This window comes from Numenius arquata, chromosome 10 (assembly GCF_964106895.1).
Source record: "Numenius arquata chromosome 10, bNumArq3.hap1.1, whole genome shotgun sequence".
NCBI classification, from domain to species: Eukaryota; Metazoa; Chordata; class Aves; order Charadriiformes; family Scolopacidae; genus Numenius; species Numenius arquata.
Window position 1 is genome coordinate 25,633,134 of NC_133585.1, and position 22,450 is coordinate 25,655,583.

The 22,450-nt window shown below is 36.2% G+C and overlaps 1 protein-coding gene across 2 annotated transcripts in view; it reads left to right on the forward strand.

Annotated features, from left to right (window-relative positions):
* LRBA (LPS responsive beige-like anchor protein) overlaps positions 1–22,450 on the forward strand; it is a 416,351-nt gene that overhangs the window by 99,845 nt on the left and 294,056 nt on the right. For both annotated transcript variants that reach the window (XM_074154664.1, XM_074154665.1), the window contains 4 exons: positions 2,062–2,195; positions 11,387–11,465; positions 11,733–11,866; positions 14,145–14,206. In XM_074154664.1, coding sequence (XP_074010765.1) covers positions 2,062–2,195; positions 11,387–11,465; positions 11,733–11,866; positions 14,145–14,206 — 409 coding nt within the window. The remainder of the gene's footprint in view (positions 1–2,061; positions 2,196–11,386; positions 11,466–11,732; positions 11,867–14,144; positions 14,207–22,450) is intronic.

The window sequence follows — 22,450 nt, forward strand, 5'->3', positions numbered from 1 at the left end:
TAAAATTAATTGTATGAATGATATGTTTTGAACAGACACTACCTGTGTGTGCACAATTGCCTTCTACACGTGCACCCAAATTTGTTGCTAAACATTCTCCCATATCACCTTGCATCCAATATAATCATGTGTGTGTTAGCAGCAAATGGGTAATTGTTGCTGTTTAACTTAGTGGTCGTGCAAAAAAATACTCCCAGCTTGTGCGCTGAGATCTCAGAGTCCCCATGAACAGACACGTATATGTAATATTTGGGTATGTAATATATGTACAATTTGGGCTTAATATTACTGAACGCTATTTCTTGAACTGGATAGCTCTGCAGTAAAAGAACTTAAAAGCTGTAAAGGAACACACCTGGGCTTCAGTGCTGGATCGTGAATCAGAATTGGAAAGGTCCAAAAGTTTACTATGTGTGGGTACATCTTGTACTCAGTAAACGTGTACTGATTTCCCAGCCCCTTCTAGATATTTGAATGTGCGTTATAGAATACCAGTAACAGTTTCCAGACAGTGAATTTAACAGAATCTTGGGTAAGAGATCCCTTCCTTATAGCTGGGTGATGCAAAATTAACTGGTAATGTGGCTATAATTTAGAAGATAGTATACATATATGAATTATATTTTTTTTTAGTGCATTGTTCGTGTTTCAGGGAAACCGACATGAACATAGGAGCAAAGTTCATGATTTAGGCACAATATCTTGACTTGGGGCTCAGGTGTTGTTGCTTCTATTTTTTTAATGTATAGTTAACATTAGCAGTCACCCTTATAATGATATGACATGTACTGCCTCCAAGTATGGTGCCTGCCTACTCCTGCCGTTAAGGAGAGTTGATTTAATCAGTAACGTGGCCTAGCTTCTGTGACATCCTTTGGACTGAAGAAAGGAGTCAAATACAGTTCTTTTCCCCCGTTCTAGCAAGACCTATTTTAGAAATATTTGACAGAACTTCTTTGGTTGTTATTACCGCACTTGAATTTGGGTCAAGTTTCTAAGTTACTTTATTTAGAAAATGAATATTTTAAAGCTATTAAGGGAATACTTTCAGTGTGTAGTTATAGTACTATCAACAAAAGATGTGATTAAATAAATTGAATGTTGAAGACTTTCGGCTTATGGTTAACACCGGGTAATTAAAAGTAAGCGCTGCTGTGGGAGTGCATTATATATCAGCTGTACCCTTTACCTCATTAGCAGGGTTTTTGCATGTTTATGGAGCTAACTTGCAATTAAAAATGCCTTTAATGTATGCTTAACAAGGCCTTTTAGGTATTTGGAATAAAGTACTACAATTTAATTGAAAATGGTATAGCATAAATAGATGTCTTGGTAACGTGTGACATAAATCTCCATGCCTAGCTTGTCACTTGGCATCTTTTCCTCTTGTGTAATCTTTAATGCTGACTATGAGGCCTGACGTTTAACTTGTATAAAAGGTGGAGATTCTCTCTTCAACTCCAAAGAATGCTTTGATTTGTTACATACCTAAAACTTGTTTGATGAGATATACTCAAATTCATGCCCTTAGCCATATTTTTAAGATGTGTGAATGTTTGTGTGTGCACGCAGGTATGGGTTAGGGTGTTTTCAGCTATAGTATATCCTTCTTCAATTGGTCTTCTGTTCTGCATTAGAATACCAGAAATAGAATACTGTCAAGGCAACCTTCAGCACTGATAATTTACCTAAAGGTTTCATTTTGAGTACTGTGATATCTCTTTATAAATAGCTGCTTGAAGTTTAAAACCCGATCTTGGGGAAACTAAAGTGAAAAGTGATACCTACCTGCAGGTCACTTATCCTGCTGATCTTCTAACTGTGTGCTTGTTTGTCAGGGATTTTGCAGAACTGGATGAGATATCCAAGTACCGTAAAATCTAAACGAGGGTGGAGTGTTCTTGAGGATAAAGTAGATTGCCCGAGATGATGGAAAAAGAGAATAGAGAAGGAATGGTACTTTTACAGGTCACAGACGTGTGTATACTAAATGTGTAAACAAGGATCATGATGTGTGAACCTTCATACAGTATTATTTACTAAGTTTTTGTCTTCACCTAGGAGTGTTGTTGTACCACCGAAGAAATCAACCATTTCCTCTGCTACAGCTGCTATGGGTATTCCTACGAATGCTGTCAGTGTGGTTTCTTCTTTAGACACAGCTCAAGCTCCGGATGTGTCAGGAGAATCTCCTGGTGAGTAAGGGTAAATTAAACAATTTAAATCCCAACCCTTCTGCTCTTACTTCTTCCTCCCCAGTCACTTTTTTTTTCAGTTTGTTACATGTTTTTTGTTATGTGAAGGTGAGGTGGTTTTTTAATAGTTATCCATAGCTCAAAACACTGTAGATGAGAAGAATTGGTTTTCAGACATTAAGTCATTAGTTGCCTTCCATTGTAATACTGATGTGTGTGTGTGTGTGTATTATCTGTCTATATATGCGTCTTGCTTATACTAAAAATACTGATACTTATTGCTGGTGGTATTTTCTTAGGGGAAAATGTGCCAATGATCTGGGAAGATGGTATTTCACACTTTTTTTTTTTTTTTAAAACTACTGTAGTGTATTTGGTATAACGTGTCCTAAATTATCAAGACAGACAAAAGAACCTTTGAGACCTTTGTGTCCTGCATACTACTTTGTCTGTATTTTTGTGCTCTATGGCTTCACGTAGCAGCTTGCAGTTCAGTATCCGTGCCTCTAACAAAGACCAGTATCAGATCCTGGAAAACAGACGTGACTCTAGGAACCAATTGTCAGTGAGATTATATGAGTTCATGATTGTAAGAATTCATCCTTTTTGATATTTTCTGAGAGTTTATCGCCCAGATTGTTTTATTATTCCTAGCTTTGGTGCTGTAGCCACACAAATGTAAAAAAATAACCTGTTTATAAATAAAAAAAGCACAAAAGTAGTGTTGTATTAAAAAATAGCTTTGCTAAACTTTTTGGGAGTTCTCCCTTTGCCTTCATCCAGCAGAGCAAATGCAAGTGCTGAGCAATATTCGTCATAATTTTAAGATTTCTCACAGTTTTTGTAAAGCAGATATACAATATTAACTTGCATTTAGTATGAATATGATATATTCTAAAGGCTGCTTTTTGTTACAGACTTTTCGTTATGTAAAATATAAGTTTATTTATAAATTGTAGTGTATTTGTCCAAGGCTATATGTGTTAGTACTAGGTAGGACTGAAAATTATATGCAAGTGTTTCCAATAGCTTTAGCCTGAGGTCAAATTCGGTGTTGATACTGAACTAATTGCTTTGGACATTTTTTTTCAGTGGGAACAAAAATTGAGTAGGTTGTTTATAAGCAAGTGGTCCTTTGAACCCTTAGTCTCTCTGGTCGTTCTGTGTGAGATAAATGATGTTTAACCTTATATGTTGTGTCAAAGGCATGCTTTTCTACTTAGCCATGTTTAAGTCACAGGACTGTGTAGGATCTCATAATTGTTTGTGTCCATGAAGTTTAACGTTCAAGACCTAAGATTTGCATCTTAACCAAGGAAATGTCAAACTATGCCTGATTATTGGTGTTTCTTTTCGATGTTTGAATTTCTTGCTTCCTGTTTTTATGAACTTACATCCAAATTGCAAATACTGAGGATAAAAATGTAATCCCTTCTCATGTCCTCTAGTACTCGTGTGTCTGGAAGGTATTTGTTGCCATCTTCAACTGCCCGTTGCGTTTCTTGGGAAAATCAAAAAGGTTTTGTTCCAGCTACGACAAAGGAAAAGAAAAGCTGTTGAAATCTATCATGTTCTTACTCTTTGCAAAAGGGAGAATCCATTTTGTGACTGAATTGCAGGAAGTAGCACTATACTAGTGTAGGAGTAATGCTTGGACTAGGAAAATTTGCTGTCCTTGAAAATGTCACAGTTCTTTGGGGGAGGTTGGCTCTGAGCAGCTAATCTGTTTTTAAAATAATAAAACCTTGCCTATGTTGAAATTGTTTTAAATAATTGCTTATTTGTTAACTTCATACTGGTTTACTCAGGTTAGATGTGGGCTTAATTATTACAATTTCTGAAGTAAGTATTCACTTGCTTTTAATAGAAACAAAGCAGATGAACATTGATTTTCAGATTTAGTCAATCTTTTAAGAACGTATAGAAGAAAATATAAGTACTCCTGTGCCTGTAGAATGTACAAGAAATCCAGACAGTAAACAATACTGATGTAGTTTGTAACTGTGTGACTTCCAGCATGTCTGGGAGTTTTGGCAAAAATTGGACATGTAATCTGAACTGATATGCATAAAAAGAAACTAATCAGGATTTAAAATAGTAGACATGTTTAGACTGGCAATCTAATTAATTAAAAGAAAAAGTAAAGGGCTAAATGAAATCATGCTTTAAACAGATTAAAACGTGAGAGTGTTTCTTTTTTCCCCAGTAAAATAATGGCATGGAAACAAAAATTTTGCACGGTTGAAGTGGTGTACACTAATGTTGCGCATGTAAATTGCACACATTTAAGTTTGAAATAAAGTTCTATATTAGGCCTTTTACTTTTTTATTTGAAGATCCAAGTACTAATGAGCAAGTTTCCTATAGAAACAAAATATAATGTATATAATTTTTCCCTGCATTCAAATCACGTGTTCTTTCACTAATTTTTCTTTTCGTGCAGGAGAGAATCAATATGTTGTTCCCATGTTTTTAAGCTAACTGTCATTGTAAGTCTGTTTACTTTTGTAAGTAAGGAAAAAAATGAATTAAATGCTTTTTTTAAAAAGTAGTGAGACTAGGGGTTTATGCAATGAATATAAATTTGGGGCTTTTTCACAGTTTATGTGAAGGCTACTTATTAAGCATTATTGCTGTATTTAAAAATACCTTTCAGCTGTTTTTTCTAAAATCAAACCATTGTTAAAAGCGAGTTTTGTGTGCATTTGTTTGATATGTTTTAAAAACTGATTAAGCCAACTGAGCCTTAGTATAATAACATATAATGCTTTACTCTGGAGACTTGAGTCGATTTATTCCAAAGCAGAGATGAAAGGAAGATATAAACATTGAAATGGGATTAAACAGCACATGGTAGTGTTTCAGTTGTACTTTGTGCATAAGCATAATTTGGGAATAAGTTTTATATAGTAGTGAATATCCTCCACCTCTAGATGTGATGTCAGAATTGCTTGGTCAAGGTAGGATCAGTCTTGAAATATCAGTCAGTCTGTGTGGTTCCAGATGCCTCCATTGTCACTTGTGCGTGCTCAGAATTCATCAGCCTCCTTCCTAATATTTTTTTCCTGAAGTTTGCATTTTGCCTGTAGCTCAAGGTCTGTGAGTATCTCGGATATTTGACCCTTAAGATTGTCCTAAGCTCGTATCAAGTGGATGTGACATGTCTTGGCGTACCAAATACAAAGTGTTGACAAGTTGGAAAGATAACCATCTGAGCTCACTCTGTTGTTCTGATACTTTGAAAGAGGGTGAAAACATGTTTTGGCCTCCGACAGCCTGGCCTTTTTGCAGGAGAAGTTTCTTCACCTTTGCTCAGAATGTTTCACAGCACAAAAAGCCTTTCCTGAATATAGCTGGGCACCTTGTTGTCTAAACTTGCCCGTCAGTATGCATTGCTCATGGCTGATATTTGGGTTGTTGGTGTGCTGGAATTGCTGCTCCAATTGTTGAAAAATTTAGGAAATGAATGGGGACAATAAAGCCCCCTTCCCATGTTGAGCCAATCATTTGTCCCCTACAGAGGGTGGTATTTAGCAAAAGAGTGTATTTACTAGTAATAATCTAAGGAGGAGGAATTTACTTGGGTTGCTGCTTCTGTGGGCTGGCTCATAGTCTGCAGGTGAGATTTGAGGCAGAGATTTTACACATTCTGTGTCCAAGGAGGGCTTTTGGAAAGGGCGAACTAATGTTTAGATAGGCAGGACTTGGTGATGTTGTCTGAGCTGTTGTGAATATGCTAGTGGGATGCTTGTATTTTTGTTTGTCACTTAGTTTTCCTTTTAAATGTTTTGATTACAGTTGTGGTGTTCTGAAGTGGTGTGAACTTTCTTGAACTGTTTTGCAGTTTGCACTCCCACGGGTTTCTCTGATGCTTTGCATTTCTCTGTTGATGCGCTTGAAGGATTTCACATGTGTTTTATTAGTGCTTCACTCTAAAGAATGCAGTTTTGAGGCTTTCACTATTCATTTTGCAAATGGTTGACTCAAATATGATGTTTATAAAAGGAGGAGGAAAAGTCTGTATGAAGCAGGAGTAAAGTGCATCTTGTTCTTAATGATACTCTGAGTGTAGAAAGCACTGAGAAGTTCCACTCCATTTCTGTTGCCTGCCTCCTCCCCCTCTTAACTTGAAGTTCTTAGAGTTTCACTTGTTTTGCCTCTGAGCCACACAGCGTTGCCAGCAGGATTTCTGCTTCTCCGAAGCAGAGACGTGGGCTGTTCCCCGAAATGTGAAGTCATAAACAAGCCCGTGTCAAAGGTGGAGGTGAAAAAGGAGGTGGGTGCTTGAAAGAAACCTGGGAATAAGCAGTCACGGGAGATAAAAAAGGAGTTGCGACTCCTGAATTCTAGTCCTTCATAGAGGAAAATGTAAATTTTCTCCCACAGTTGGCTTGTTTTGCAAAGAGGAATGGTATTCATTGATTTTTATACAGAGGTGAAAATAACCTTGAAGTCGCACAATAAAATAAGTTAGTGGGAGACAAGCTAAAGTAAGAAAAATGAATGTGAAGTGAGTTGCCATCAGTGCAGAAGTAGTTCAAGAAATTCGATGGATTATAGTAACTCTTTGAAAGAGAATTCCAACTTCACAGTGACAGTAGTTGAAGGCTAGTTACTAAAGCAGCATGACACTTAAAAATCTCAATTCCTAATGATATGCAATGGAAACGGTTTAATGCTGTTTCAGGATAAAAACTGTTGTAAAAGCAACTTCTCTTTAGAGAGTGCACCATTGTCTTGTGAAATCTGTTTCGGTTTAACCTACAGATGTGTTTATGTAACAGATCCCTTATATTAGCTTGTAAAACCTTTCATTGTAGTCTTGCATTGTACACTTCCAGCCCGCAAGCATATTTTTAAATGAGTTCATTGTTTTACCAGATACTCCTTTCATAAAGGGCATCGATGTGTTTATGTACGGTAGGTCTGTTGCACAAAATTAAGAGGTATGGCTATTTAATTCAACTCTCTGGGTGTTTTTTACCTTGTCTTCATCCTCCCAGAGTAAAGTATATCATGCACTGCGTGTGTGTTGCCAAGTGTACTTTGTAAGCTTATATGCAAAACCGTAAGGATCTTGCACGAGGAGTTTCTTCAACAATATTTTATTGCTAGAGACATTATTTGTTTAGACCCTTGGGGACCTTGAATAAACAATAAGGTTTCACTGTAAGGGTGCTAGACAGATGATCTATTTGCATTTTCTTTTATGTTCTTGCAAATGTCTGTAAAACTGTCAGTTTGAAGGAGCCAGTTTATCAGTGAAAGGATAAGGAAGAGATAAGTCAGTTTAGTTCCACATGTTTGAAGTAGCTACTGCACTTACCCACATGTCTGCTGTGGATGAAAATATGCTACTGAAGTATTTTCACTTTTTTTTACCAAGGCAGAAAAAATAGTAGAATAAAAATGCACTTTTCAGTTAAATAAAGTCAAAAAAGTACTTCCAGAAAACAAGTTTTGAATGCAAGAATCACTATGCCTAATTCTATGTAAAAAAAAAAAACAAACCAAACCTGAAATTCTTAGCTGTGATAAATCTGAGATTCACCCCTGTTAGTGAAATATATCTGAGTTTGGAATGTGGATTTAGGTGATGATAAGCATGAAGAAATTCAGGCCATAAATATCCATGCATAAACTTCAAAAAGATCGGTTTATATAGATGCCTGCCTTATGCTGTTGTCAAATTCAAATTATCAGTGCTTTTTCAGTTATGTCTATATTTAAAAGTAAATTTTAACTTCATAGAGTTTTACATTTTAACCTAATCAATTTGCTTTGATTTCTAGAAGCAAAAAAATCATGTCCTGTCTGTGTTGTGGGTGATTTTGTTTACCTTCCACTCTAACCATTTTTACCAGTGCCATTGTGTGTAAAAACAGAAAACCAAACAAAAAAACCTAACGCGCCCCACAAAATAAAACAAACAACAACAAAAACCAAGTTACCCCGGATTGAGTGTCTGTCTCCTTGTTAGCCTCATGATGGCTATTATGTCCTTTCATTGTTCTTGTGGATGTTTACCTTGAATTTTTCTTCTAATTTTTTTCCTTCAGTTATTTTACTTGTGGCCTAAATATTGCATCAAATTGTTTTCATCTAATTTAACTGTAAAACTCACGCTACTGTGCTGCACTGTGAAAGCCTTATTTTTCACAGATAAAGTAGTTCTTGATTTTGCTGTGCATATTCTATGAATCATAGAATCATATAGGTTGGAAGGGACCTTTAAGATCATCTAGTCCAACCTAACTCTGATTAAAAAAAAAACAACAAAACAACAAACCAAAAGAAAACCATTACCAAAGAACCCCCCACATCACTAAACTATGTCTCTAAGTACTATGTCAACCCGTTTGTTGAATACCTCCAGGGATGGTGCCTAATATGGTGGGATTTTAGTTGTATATATTTTTCACTTTCTAACGTACCCAATAATTAGTGGATTACCAGTCACAGATTGTAAAAAAAAAAAATAATTAAAAAAAAAAATAAAAAAAATAATAAATGTAGTAAAAAGCATGCAAGCATTTCTATAACAAGTCATTCTGCGTGTGCAATCTGCACATTGAGAGGACTTTGTAATTTTGAAGGCTTTGGATGCCATTTCAGTTTTATGTTCTGATGAGCTATGCGGATCAGTGTGCTGATTTCCCCTTATGGATGGCGTATGGGCTTAAGTCCACTACTGGCCATGTGGACTTAGAAATATTTTCAAGTTAGAGAGACTTGTTTAATGAGAACAGGGATGTTGGGCTTCAGGGAGACAGCTGGGAATTCTAGTGACGTTATTTAAGTATGAAAGGTATCATGAAAATGAAATAATTGTTTTAAAGCCTTAACCCAACAGGCAGTGCATTGTGCATACTTAAGTATGAATGTATGTATGTAAAAAAACCTCACCTGCCCTCTTCAACCCCCTGCCCCCAAAAAAAGAATGATTGTAGCTATTAAGTATCCCACAAACAACTGGAGTCTTTGGAGCCATTGAATCACATGGATTGTTGCCTTTTGTGAGCTTTGTTTTGTATTGCTCTACAGAAGGCTCTGTTCTAGTTTTCGGCGCATCGTTTGGTTGGTTTTCCTTTGGGAATACTCAAAATACTTTTTGGTGACTTGACTATCTAAAACCAGATCTTAAAGAAATGGAATTATATCCATGAAAATATTGAAAAATATTTACAAAATCTAGCGTTCACCAGTGAAATTTTCAGAAATATATCTTTGATTTGCCTTTATTAGATAAATTATTTAGGAAACAATGCCCAGAAGATTCAGATTCCACCTTGCTTTCAGCTAACGCTTTGGTCCCCACTTTCTTGTCCTTCATTTTGTATGGCCCGCTCAAAAGTTCTCTCTGAACCCGTCATCCCTTACAAAAGTCAAAATAAGAGCTTCGTGCTGAATTTATGAAAAGCATAAGTGAATCACATTCACAAAGAAATCTCCTACCTATGAAGAAAGAAAAGGAAATAAGTACAAAACCTTACACCATTTTGATGCATTGGTTTGATTTATCAGTTTCTGTGCTGCCTTTGAAGGAGCAGGAGAGAAAAACATCTTCCCCAATTAGAGAGAGGAAAAAAACCCAGAAAACCACCAAAAAACCCCCGCCTAAACAAACCACAAAACCCCCAGCATTTCTGGGGGGAAGCTCTGCGTGCCAGTGTTTTGGAGCAAAAGTTTGAAATTTGACAGGAGAAATAAACTTAGTATCTCAGGGATCTGTCTTTGCCATCTTTTTACAAATCTATTCTACTTCAGTCAAGTAGAAAGACTTTGAAGAGTCACGGTTGACATGTTTTGGTAGACACTTCCAAGATCTTAGCAGCTTATTTCCAGACCAGCTGCGTTTAACTGAGCTCACTCCAGTGTAGGTTGGACGATCAGAAATTTTTCTATAGTTATAGTTCTGAAAAGGGCCACGTGTTTGCTAAGGTAGATGTGAGAACTGAAATGATTAAACTCTCTTCTTTCATGCTTTTTTCCTTCCCTCCCCCAACCTTTCCCAAGCACCATAAGAATCTGAAAGTGGCGAGGTGAGAGGAAAGAGAATAGGACAGGGTCTAAGGCTGGAAAGAGATAGGATTGCAGATGGACTAGAAGCAGCCATGCTCTTGGGAAATGCACAGAAATCTGTCTGCTAAGATTCATTCCTCTCTATAGTTTGGAATGCAATACGAGATTTGTGAGTCACCGTTCCCATCCTGGCAGCAAATACCTGTGAAATCTCTGACTGTCTTCCTTACCCCCCTCTTCATCATCACTGATACCAATCCACACTGCAGTATGGAGGTTGTATTTCTCTTCATGTACTGAACAGCAAAATTTAGTATTTACAGATTCCTACTGTACCGATGAGAGCCATGTAGTGTCAATTTGACATAACACAATTGCATATTTTTTTTTTTGTAAGCACAGGATACATAAATGACCCAGTCTTCCCTATCAACCTTTGAATAATTGATGTGGCGAAGTTAATAACTCATAAATGAGGTTATACCGCTGCCATCATACTAATGATGCTGGCAGTGCAATGGAGAATTTTATCATAGCTGTCTTTGTCAGCGTCCCAGTGTTGCAAAAATTTAAGCCAGGCTGTTGAAAATACCTGCTCATTTTGTATTCTGCTTCATTTTGGCACAAATATGTTTTAATTTTAGCCAAAAAAATAAGGGGGTTTTATGCAAGTTACTTGAAATTGGATATGGACTTCCAATAACCAAAATAAATGCTTTAAAATGTTACCATTTGGCTATATATTAGCTATACAAGTACACTACAGGAGTATTAAGGGTGTAAGACTAAGACATTATTTGTATTCACTGCTTAAGATTGTTAAGTGTCTTAAATTTGGTCAGAGAGAATCAAGGGTTATAAGGCCGATAGGCATCACTTCCCTCACAAAGCAAACTGCAAGGCTTCCTTGAATTACTTACTTTTTGTGCTAGAGCAAAATTTAAAAGGCTTGCCATGGCGTACCTGGTTGAACGCGGATGTAAGTAAATAGGAGTCTCGTGGCAAGAAAAGTTTGAGGTACAAAGAGGTAAAAGGGTTTCCCTAGTCCTCACGCACACTTGAAAACCATGGTTTCTCAGAGGTTGAGCTCAAGGCTTTATTTTCTGGTCCAGTTGTCTGATCTCTGGGCGTATTTTCTTATTTAATTCCTTTATTACTTTCTCTTGTAGGAAGGGGATCCTCTAGTTCAAATTTGCCATCTGTCCCTACAGTTTCTTCAGTGCCTGAGGATTCTGCTTCAAATATGAGGTAACTTCCTCAGTTGAACATCTGAACAGCTGTGCTGTAGCTCACATGTTTGATATTACAGTTGATATTCTGATTTCACATCACTTAAGAATGTTGTTTTGCTCATGTTCAATACCTAATGAAGGTTTGGGAAAATACGGGTATCGAATTATTGATTCTTTTTTATGTGTGTATATCACTTAAATGTTGCCAAAAATTATACTCCTTTCTAGAAAATTTCAGCAACTTACTACTTTTTTTTGTTAATCACATATATCTCTCTACTAGTATTACAGACAGGCTTGAACATGCTTTGGAAAAAGCTGCCCCACTTCTGAGAGAGATTTTTGTGGATTTTGCTCCCTTTCTTTCTCGGACTCTTTTGGGCAGCCATGGGCAGGAGTTGCTGATAGAAGGTACAAGTAAGTTTCCATTTAAAAAAAGGGGTTTTTATGTGTGTTTTGTTTTACCTTCGAGACTCAAAATGTCTTTTTTGTTTCTTTTTCTGCTGGCTCTGCCTTAGAAGCTTTCTTCTTGCCTTCCCACACAGTGCTGTCCGCTCGATTTCACTGTCCTTGGGTCTTTAGTCTTCTGAGGTCGTGTCATTGCCGCCTCAACTTTGCTTTCTCAGCTACCTCTTTGCCTCCATCTCATCTCATAGTTTCCTTCCAGGGAATTGTCCCGTAGAAGCTGGAGTATGAAATGTGTTTTGAGAGCCTTCAAAAGAAGACTTGGTGTCAGGGTCAACACTTTGATACAAACTCAACTATAGAGTCTAGCATAGAAAGTTAAGTCCAAACACCTTGCATTTTTACTGTGAGACTACAACAGGTGGCTTCTTGGGAACTATGTCAGCAGAGCATGTTATGGTGTCTCTTTTGCACGTGAATCTGCTTCTGTCTTTTTGGTTTCTAGTTGGAAGGCAGTCATACAGGTAAGAGGAATATGTTGTCAGTATTAAGAAGAATTCTCTGGTTCTTCTGAGGAGATGAAGATTCAGGTGCACAACAACGATCATGGCTTTTCCTGGTGTTGGCTTAAAATGATTGAGGTTGAGATGATTGAGTTTTCTTTCTACTGGTGGGTTTCTCTCTATTTAAAAACGAGGCTCAGTTCTGCAGTGCAGACGTTATAGTCCTCGATTTAAAAAAATCATGTTTATAGGAACACTGGGAATTTAGTAGTGAAAGCCAGTTTTTCAATTTTCTCATAATTTGGCTATACCGTATAAATTTGCTTTGTCTGCTGATTTTTAGAGTGAAGATTGAAGTTTTTGTCCAGTTAAAGCCATGAATTGAATTAGGGCCTGAGCTTGTTCCGGCTTCAGTATGAAGCACTCCCATGTTAGAAGCTCATGATTGCTAAACTTGAGCTGATTGTTTGCACGTGAGCTGTGGTTTCACTAGTAGATCTACTACCTTCCTAGGGAATTTAAGTTCTTTTATAAAAACGCTTTTGAAACTACTTGTTTCATGGATAGGACAGGCATCCTGTATGGTTAACGTTGTCAGAAACACAGTTAGAGTATCAAACACTGGTAAGTGTTTTACTGAAGACTGCTGATACCAAAATCGAGACTTCATTAAGCTCCACTGAAACTAAAGTTATTTAGTTTAGAAATTTAGCTTGCCTGCCTTTTGGGGTAGGGAGAAGTGGCAGCAAGAAGTGTATGAATTGTCTTCTTTAAGAGTGAAGAAGATGGGATTCTACTTTTGATTATACATGTGGGCATCGCTTTAGCTGATAAACATTTTAATGGAAGCTGCATTGTGAACAGATTTATTTAATTCAATTACTAAAAGTAACAGGAAGGATATTTTTCTCAAAGCTTTACTTGCCAGGGAAGTAAATATCCTATTTAGTTACATTTTTTTTCTTGCCTGAAGGTAAAGAAAAGATAATCTGGTTTCAAAATATTTTGACTGTAGTATAGATAATGTACACAGAGAGATGAATATTTCATAGGTTGGAAGACAAAAAAAAAAACAAACAAAAAACATGGAAATTATTTGGAGCATATGCACTGCCTAGACAAAAATAAACATATGAAACCAATTTTTGGGCCTAAAAACTAGTTGTAGACAAAGCCAAAGCAAAATGCGAATACAAATAAAAATAATAGTCAAATTAGTTTATAAACAATTGAGAATATATAATAGGTTATTGCTTGCACTTCTGCTAAGGTTTAGTGTGGGGTTAAGGGTCAAAGTACTAATAAGAGTGTTTGGGATGTCTGCTGCCATGAAACAAAATGGAAACTTGATTGATAGCTGGGGGCTGAAAGGAGAAGGCGCAATGGAGAAAGCAAAGGTCATAAAGCCATTTCCCTTCTCTGCATATATAATGACCCAATCCTTCAAGAAATAGCAAAATGTAGATACAGTGGATTAATATAACATATGTTAACCACACTTCTGATCATTTTGACGTACAAACATTTATGAAACTGTGAATAATGGGGGTAATGTATTACTATTAGCTACCTTTAGATGCGAGGCATGGAATTGATGGTCTCTCTCTCACATACATACCTTCATTTTGTGCTGATAAAGTACAAAATTGAGCTGGAAGTGGTATAAGAATTTCAGCTTTCTTTTGATTGTCAAAATGCTCCTAATCTATTGCGCTTCAAAATAGTTTGTGTTAACAGCTGGTGCCATGTAAGCATGCATTTATGTATACCCTTTTTTGGTTTTATAGGTCTCGTGTGCATGAAATCCAGCAGTTCAGTTGTGGAGCTGGTGATGCTTCTTTGCTCTCAGGTGAGGTTTAAGTAACAACGTTATCTGAAATTTGCTGTCTTTAAACGCAATGGAAATTACAGTTAAAATTTTAATTTTAACTTAAGGTTATATGTAACCTTTTGATATTTAAAAAAAAAATATATTCACAGTAATGTGTCTCTGCAGTTGGACAGAGAGATCCTAAGGGTTTTATGTTTCCTTACTATTGAGCATTGACATAACCTTGACGATGGTGTGCCTAAATAATTCTATGCTGTCATTTTTGTAAGATATAAAATAGGATCAATGAAATATTAAGGTTATAGAAACATTGATTTCTGCATCTTGGCATGCTGAATCCTCTGGGATTAATGGAATTTTTCCTTTTGTGTAGAGGTTATGAAATGAGTGATAAATACTTTTGAAACCCTGTCATTCTTAATTGATTTGACAAGTACTAAGAATTTGAGAAAAATTTAAGAAAGCAACCCTGGTTGTCAGCAGTTTGGGGCATTCTACATTCCTAAAGGCAAAGTGATTTTGGATATATAAGAACCTGAGAATTGCCTGTTCCTGTGGTTAGAAAAGAGCCAGAGCCTAAGGAGCTTTCTTAAAATTGTATATGCTGTATTAATTGGATTTTCTTTTGGGGTTTCTTGCTTGCTTTTTTGTAATTAAATGGAAGATTGTTTTTATTGAGCCTTTCTTTTGGTACCTTAAAAATGATACCTTTCTGGTAGTAAATTCCCCTACTTAAAACTTTAAAATAGCCTTTTTTAATGGGAATGGTATTGGTCTAGAGGTCAAGGGTTCTGACCCATTTCAAAACCTTTGACCTTCATTTACAGCCCTTATGGTTTGCTTGCCTGACGAATCAGGATAATGCAAAATTAATGTTTCTTCACATCGATTTATTCGTTTTAGTGCCTATATTGCCAAATTTATTTAGAGTGTGCTGATAGACATTTCATGAATACAAATGAAAGAATCATAGAAGGTGTGAAAAATCGATAGTCTGCATTGTCAATAAAGTGCAATAAGAACAATTACTTCTGGAGATTACACCTAATAGATTTTACAATGAACTAGTGAGGAGTAGTTATGTTTTCTAGTGAGCTTATTATTAATGAACGTATCTAGAACTTTGCTCACCTAGTTTTCCATCGTCCACAGGAAATAGAATATATTTTTACCCTGAAAGGAATTTAGTATTCCTTATGGAACTTTTGGAATTTAGAGATGATTATTTTACACATGGCAATACTGGAAGTGGACATTGTTCACGACTTCCAGAATAAGAATTTGCTGCTCATTTAGATTAGAAAAGAATCCTTGCTACCAAGAAATCCTTATACAAGACTTAATATGCATTTGCTAACGTGTTAGAGTAAAAGTAATCTGAGTATTAAATATGTGCCTGACAGCTTGGTATTACCACTTTAAAAATTAGTTTTCAGTATGCATGCTGCTTGTATTGATAGTTAGTGGTTGACCTTTCCTTCTTTTTTGGTAGGGTAATCTAATCTTTTTTTAAAATCATGTTTTGCTCTGTACTGTACGTCACTTGTTTGGTTTTGGGAAGTGGAAAGGATAAGGAATAAATGACGTGCTCTAATGCATCTATTTGTCATGTGTGTCACAATGCCACTTAATGCTAATCTAATCAAATTGAGGATATCGTGATTGCTTAGCAGTGCTAGTTGCAGAGACTGAGGTTGTTCTTTGTGAAATAGTAGAAATAAACCAATAAAGTCAAAAAGACCTCAAAGTCTTTTTAAAGTTACATAGCAGCTGTAATTTTTGGCAGAATATGAAAAATGATGTGAGAAATGAATCTAAAATTAGCTCCAGATGTATACAGATTGTTCTGGGGTGATAATTACATTTTTCACTTTGAATTTTCCTAATTCAAAGAGGTCAGCGTGGCAATCACAGAAGTGATTTATTTTGTTAAGAAGTGAACTGTCTTTTGCTACATGAAAGCTTGAGAGATATGAAATTGAATTTCAAGCTGACATTTTACAGATACTGGGAGGAGATGGGGTTGAGCTTGATTGATTTTTTTTTTTTTTTCCTTGTTTTTTTTCTTTTTTCTTTTTTTTTTATTTGGCCCAAGATAGGGTGGGAAGTGAAGTGATATCCTTTTGCTAAAATTTTAATTAATTTTTAAGAGGAGATGGAGAGGATGAAGTGCCAAAGATCAAAAGATCAGGTCAAAAACTAGTTTTTAATCACATAAATAATGTGGCATAGTCACAAAGTAAGTATCTGCAAATTTGATTTAAAACTTCACAAATTTGTCAGCCATCATTTTATGAAATTGAAAGATTACTCTGATTAATCTCCTTGGTGTTTTTTATATTGACCTCTTTCTGAATATTTCTTTTAAACATTGTATATGCAATGTAAGCACTTGGATTGTTTTTCTGAAACGTGTAATTTTTCTGATATTTGCTTAGATTTGTGTCTGGAATATGTTTTTTCTTTCTCAGAATTGCAAAATGGAATAATAATAATCACATCTCACAAGTATTTTTTTCATAAAATTGTGAAAATAAAGTTCTTTCCCAGGTGAAGTGATCTATAAAAAATTCAAAAGATACCATTCTGTGAAACTATTTGTGACACCTGGTTAATTCCTTCTCTTGTTTAAAGTTCATATATTTAGGCACACAGAGAAAGATCATTGCTTTTGTGTTTTAATTTTGTGTTTAGATGGTGATGCATTGTTTTATGTTTAACAGAAGGTAAAAAGAGAAACAGGTGGTTTGAGATACAGACAAAAGGCTTTTTCTAAGACAAAAACAGTTGTGTTTTTTGATAGACACGCTACATTTCGAGACGTGTCTGTGTGTATGCTCAGATTTATATAAATCTATCAAAACATAAAGAAATCCTTCATTTAATATTACTGCAAAGTGTTCCTGCTTATTTGACATTAATATCATTTTTGAAAGAATCGACGTTGCGTTCAAGGCCACTTTATAAAAGCGTTGTGTTGCTCATCCTAATTCAGTCTGACACACATTCCAATAACACTACCTCCCTTCCAGGGTTTAAAACTAAATTTATGGCTGAGCATTGTGAAGTGCATCATTTAAAAATGGTTTCAACCCAAAACATCTAATAAATAAATAATGTGTATGGCTACTCAGCAGCAGACTTTCCAGACTAGAAATCATTCCATCGGATACTCAACAGTCCACTATCGGAGAGGGCTGTCAGATAAATCTTATAGTAGCTGCATTCATGTCCTGTAAATCACATGTTATTGTCTGAGCCTTCTGCCAGGTCATCTATTCTTTTCCCATTTATCAGAAATGCATACAGTACAGTGAACCTAGAAGCACCATCCAGTCTGGCCTGGCATCCTGTTGGGGTAATTAAACCAGCCAAAAGAGAGAAGTCCTGTGTCTATTATCCCTTTTAAATGAGTGACGTCAGAATGTTAACGGTGCTCATATGCTGTTGTGAGATGAGGCTTCCGCCCGGAGAAGCTGTGATCTCACCCCTGAAGAAAGCATTTTCATTTAGGAGGACTCTCTCTGTATGCCTAAAACGCAAAGGGGCACGTATGAATTGAGTGCGTGTTTATCCACAAAGCAAATAATGCTGCTGTGCTTCCTTTCGTTTGTCAGATATTTTCTTGAAATCCATGACTAAGTAAGAAAAAACTGTGATCTTCCCTCCTCTCTCATGAAGGTATTAAAGAACACTTACCCATTACTCACATACATGAAGCATTTGCCCTATTATTGTAGCTCCAAGGTGAAAAGGCACAAAAAGAGGTGAAATAGGTTCCATAATTTTCCTTCATGCCTTTGAATTTACAGAATTTGCAGCAGTTGAAAAATGCTTCTTTCGGTAGTAAATCAGCTGAATTGTCAGTGGAATATGTATAAGAGAACTAATTAGATGGTTCTTGTCAGATCCATCTTTGACTTAAGAGCTTTTTTTTTTTCCTACTGAATCTAAATTTTCTAGACCATAAAATAAACTTGTTCTAACTGACTCAAATACCGTTCAGCTCTGGTATAATTTTCTGAAATTGCTGGAATGCCACCCAGCCTTTTTAAAAGTTTGCAGTTAAAAATTCGTGAGTACCGCAGCAACTCTTATGACCCTTCCACCGCCACAACTCGCACATACACCCTACTTGCTGGTCCGAGGTATAAAAGCTTCTTCGTTCTTCCTTCCTCTGCCCCTTGTTGATTCAAAGGGATTAAGGGCACATTCTTGATAAGTTGATGGCATATATAAAACTAAGGCCAATGTTTTAATACATTTAATCTCTAGGTCTTTTATCTTCCAGAAATATTAATATGATACATTGCAATATAACTACGTAGCTGGAGCTATTAGATTTATATTGGACCTTGATAAAGTACATCTTTCACGGGGGGATGGAAGAGGGAAGCATAAACTCTGATAATCCAGATATTTTTTTTTTGTATGCAATGATAGCATCAGCTCATGTGGCCCAATGAAATATGATTACGGTTTAATATGTCACTGGACTTGTTTTTTTAGAGAGAAGAGCATGATCCAAGGCAGTGTGTGCGCATCTTAAAAATACAGCAGAGGCTGATTAGTAGTATTAAAATTAGTACTCACCAAACCAATTATCAGTGGTTAAATAGTGAGATGCTTGCAAAAGCTTTTTTTTTTTTCTTGTGATCTTTCTTTAGCATGATCTTCTTTTCATATGCAACTAAGTTGCTTTGCTGTCAGATTCTGTTGCTCGTAAAGTCAGTGTTCATCTTTTGCGTGGGCAGTATCTTCGTTGCATCATATCTCTTGCTCTGATAAGGAATCTTAATGATTTCAACAATATCAACATGTGCCATGCAGCCACGCACCCGTACAAACAAAATGATAGTCTGTTTCCCCTAAGGAAGAGCAATATGGTGGGAGTTAAGATTTTGATTTTCCAGTAGATTTTTTTTGCACACATGCACCCCTTCTCCACCCCACTACTTAAAGGGTTTATAAAATGCAATAGGATCTTCAGGTTTTTCTGGGTATCTTGCGCTGAGAAAAAAAGCTTTGCGTCAACGATCCAAATTCCTTACCTCAGGAATGGATTTCTGCAGCGTGTTCTAAAATGTGGTAAGGCTTTGAATTACTTGGAGATTTTAGTTGATGTAGAAGATGGCTGGTTTCAGTGTTTGTTATTTGTGGAGAGAACACATTATACTGATGCTCTGTGATCTGCACTGGTTCCTAATTTACTTTTAAGTGCAATTTGATGTGATGGATAACTGTAGTGATCACTGTGAAGTTTTAATTGAATTGGGTATAGGTTATCTAAAGAGCTATATCACTATGATACTGTGGCAGCTGAACTCAACAGAAGCACCAAAACTCTTAACGATATCCTGATTTTGATACGAAGAGAATAAATGCTGTTTGAATACTTTCTATGTGCCCCGAGTGTTAGATTATTACATTTTCATCGAGATAATATTTTCCCATCTAATCACTTCATGTTTTAACAGCTGAAAATAAATTTTAAAAGGATCTAATAATCCTTTAGATCCATGATATCAAAATGTATATGTTTTGGTACAGAGGGTAGATTCTGTAGGGATTTTGTAAGCGGCCAAATGACTTTCTGTCAATTTTAACACACGTTCTAATTTCCTCTTAAAAGCCAGTTAGAAGGTATTAGGAGTTGGAAGGTTTTCTTTTTATACATTGTGAACTTGTGCAATAGGATCTTTGTTTTTACCAAAGATGAAGGTAGCTATATTTGGGTAAAAAAAAAAAACAACAACCAAACAAAAAACCCCCGTTTCAGTAATAGACTGCTTTTTGTGATAAAATGGTTAGAAACACAACTATTAGGCAAGTGAAAATGATTTAGAACTTAATAAATAAAAATAGAAAAAAGGGCTTCCCAAAGTTTAAATTGTTAAATTCAGGGGAAGACATTGCATGAAGCACGTCCATAGGTATTTGCCTTGTATTGTTAACTTTCTCTGCAATGTTATGAAGTGTTCAGTATGAAGGCACTGTATTGAGGTGCACAGGAAGATACTTCACCTGCGGGTATGTCAGAGACTTCAGAACGTACTTTTTTTTTTTTCCCCTCTTGTGCTCTTTTGAAGAATTTGAAAATTGGAAGAGTATCTATCAGCCTAGCTTTTTGTAAGATGAGGTGGCTGTGGATGGAAGCGAGAGTTCTCTAGGATGGAAAGTAGTTGGGAGATGTCTGTTGAGCTTTAGGTACGGTGCTACTTCAGGATATTTTCAGTGAGGTGATTTTACATTATAAACTACTTCCTCTTCAAAAACTCTTGTTATTCTTTTCCCCCTGCAATGTGTATTTTCATTTACAGAGACTTAGTTTTGCAGGGTGGAGACTGTGGTCAAAGCCAGTGAGAGGGGAAGGTAGATCCCAGAGTAGCCAGGGGCCATGCTGTCAAAGTGCTCTCCTGGGACAGAAGACGCTTAAGTTTCAATTAACGTTTCAGGTAATAGTTATTATTATCACTAAGTAGAATAATCTGTCAGAGGAAAAATTTCAACATATCCTCCCAAAGTAGCTAGTAGTCCAGAAGCTTAAGGGCATTTACCAGACATGTGGAAGAGTCTAGTTTTAAAAGAAATTAAGCTCTCTCAATCTGTAGAAGCACCATTGTGGTTCATCTGTGTTGTCCTCAATTGCAGTTTCCTCCTTTGGTTGTGATACGTGAAGACATCCGTGCTTTTCTGTAAGGTCTCGGGGATAAAGTGTAGGGCTTCTGCGTTCTCCTGCATTGCAAGGCACTTGATATCAACACATGTGCTGTTTGACCAGTGATCAGTAGGATTAACTCTGGAGAACTGGAATGAAAGGTCTGGAAGATGTGGGAGGGCACTGGCTGTGGAATCCAAAATGCTTAAATGCAGTCCTTTGGTGCTTGGATTTTAGATACTATCTTGTCGGTGGGTTTCTTTCTAACAAAGCAGAACATTAAATTATCAAATCTGTTGTCTAGATCACTTGGATTTTCTGTTACACTTGATATATGTGAGGTTTTTTAATGCACAGTGTAGCTTCTTTCCTTTCCCAAGTGGGAGTTTTTCCTGCGTCTCAGAGGATCTCACTTTGGGTGCTGAAAATGTATATTGACAACTTTCATGCTTGGTGTAAGTCACTGAGCAGAGTATTGGGAATAATTACAAATGGATTACTTGTGCTATGGATATTTTGCTGCTTGCTTCATTGAACTGTGTTATATATTCTAAGTGTTCTATATTCTATATCAGTTTGATAGATACCTGAAGTGCAATTCTAATAAGATTGAAATAAATTGAAACAACTGGGAAAACTTTTCCTTTGAACTGGAGTATGTTGAAATTGCATTTTAAATTAGCTGCGTATATTATTTTTTTTCCTTTGACTTAAGCAGTATGTAGACTTTGTCTCTCCAGAACTAGATTATTGTAATATATTCTGTGTGAAACTCCAGGATAACATAAAATTTGTCTTTTGGAATTTCACTCCTACTTTCATTTCCTGTTGCTTTCTAAATTGTTTGAAAGTTTAATTGCCTGTAATTGCCTGCAATATTTAACCTGTTGAATTCCATGGAATTGCGTGGAGAGCACTCTAACGTGTTTAAATAGGAGTTTCCTTCAACCTCTGATAATTCTTCGAATAATCACTAAGGTTCACACTTCTCAGATCCTGCTTTAGTTTGCTGTGCTTAAGATACGCTTAAACTCTGTCTTTTCTCTGAGGTGTAGTTGTTGCCTTCAGGAATAACGTGCTTTGTTTACTGTTAATACGGCTTACAGATAGGGAGTTTAAAACAACTCTGTCCATCACTGGCTAAATTTTAAAAAAATATAAATTCTGATAGAATATTCTTTCTTGCATGAGTCTATGAAGTGGATGTGTATTGACAGTTTGCGTAGTTGTAGAAATCAAAGAAGTTTATAACTGGGACTTTGCTTTTGCCTTAAGCGTGGAAATAGGTTGAATGATTTGCCAATACTGCATGAATAATAAGTGACCTTTTCTTGACTTAATGATGCAATAAACACTTTATAGTTATATCCTGACAGGTAGTGGTCACAGTAGTTAAAATACGGGAGCTAGTACTTTGGCTTTATCTCCCTTTATATCTTTCCATAATTCTTAAACTAGGAGGCTATTTTAAAGGTTTGCTCACTCCCCAGTTTGGAGATGAAATGCATGATGTGGATGAGCAAAAACTATGTTGTGTTACGTTTAGTAGGAGAAAACCAGCAGAATATCTGATATGTTACATTTCTGTTAAATGGGCTTGATGT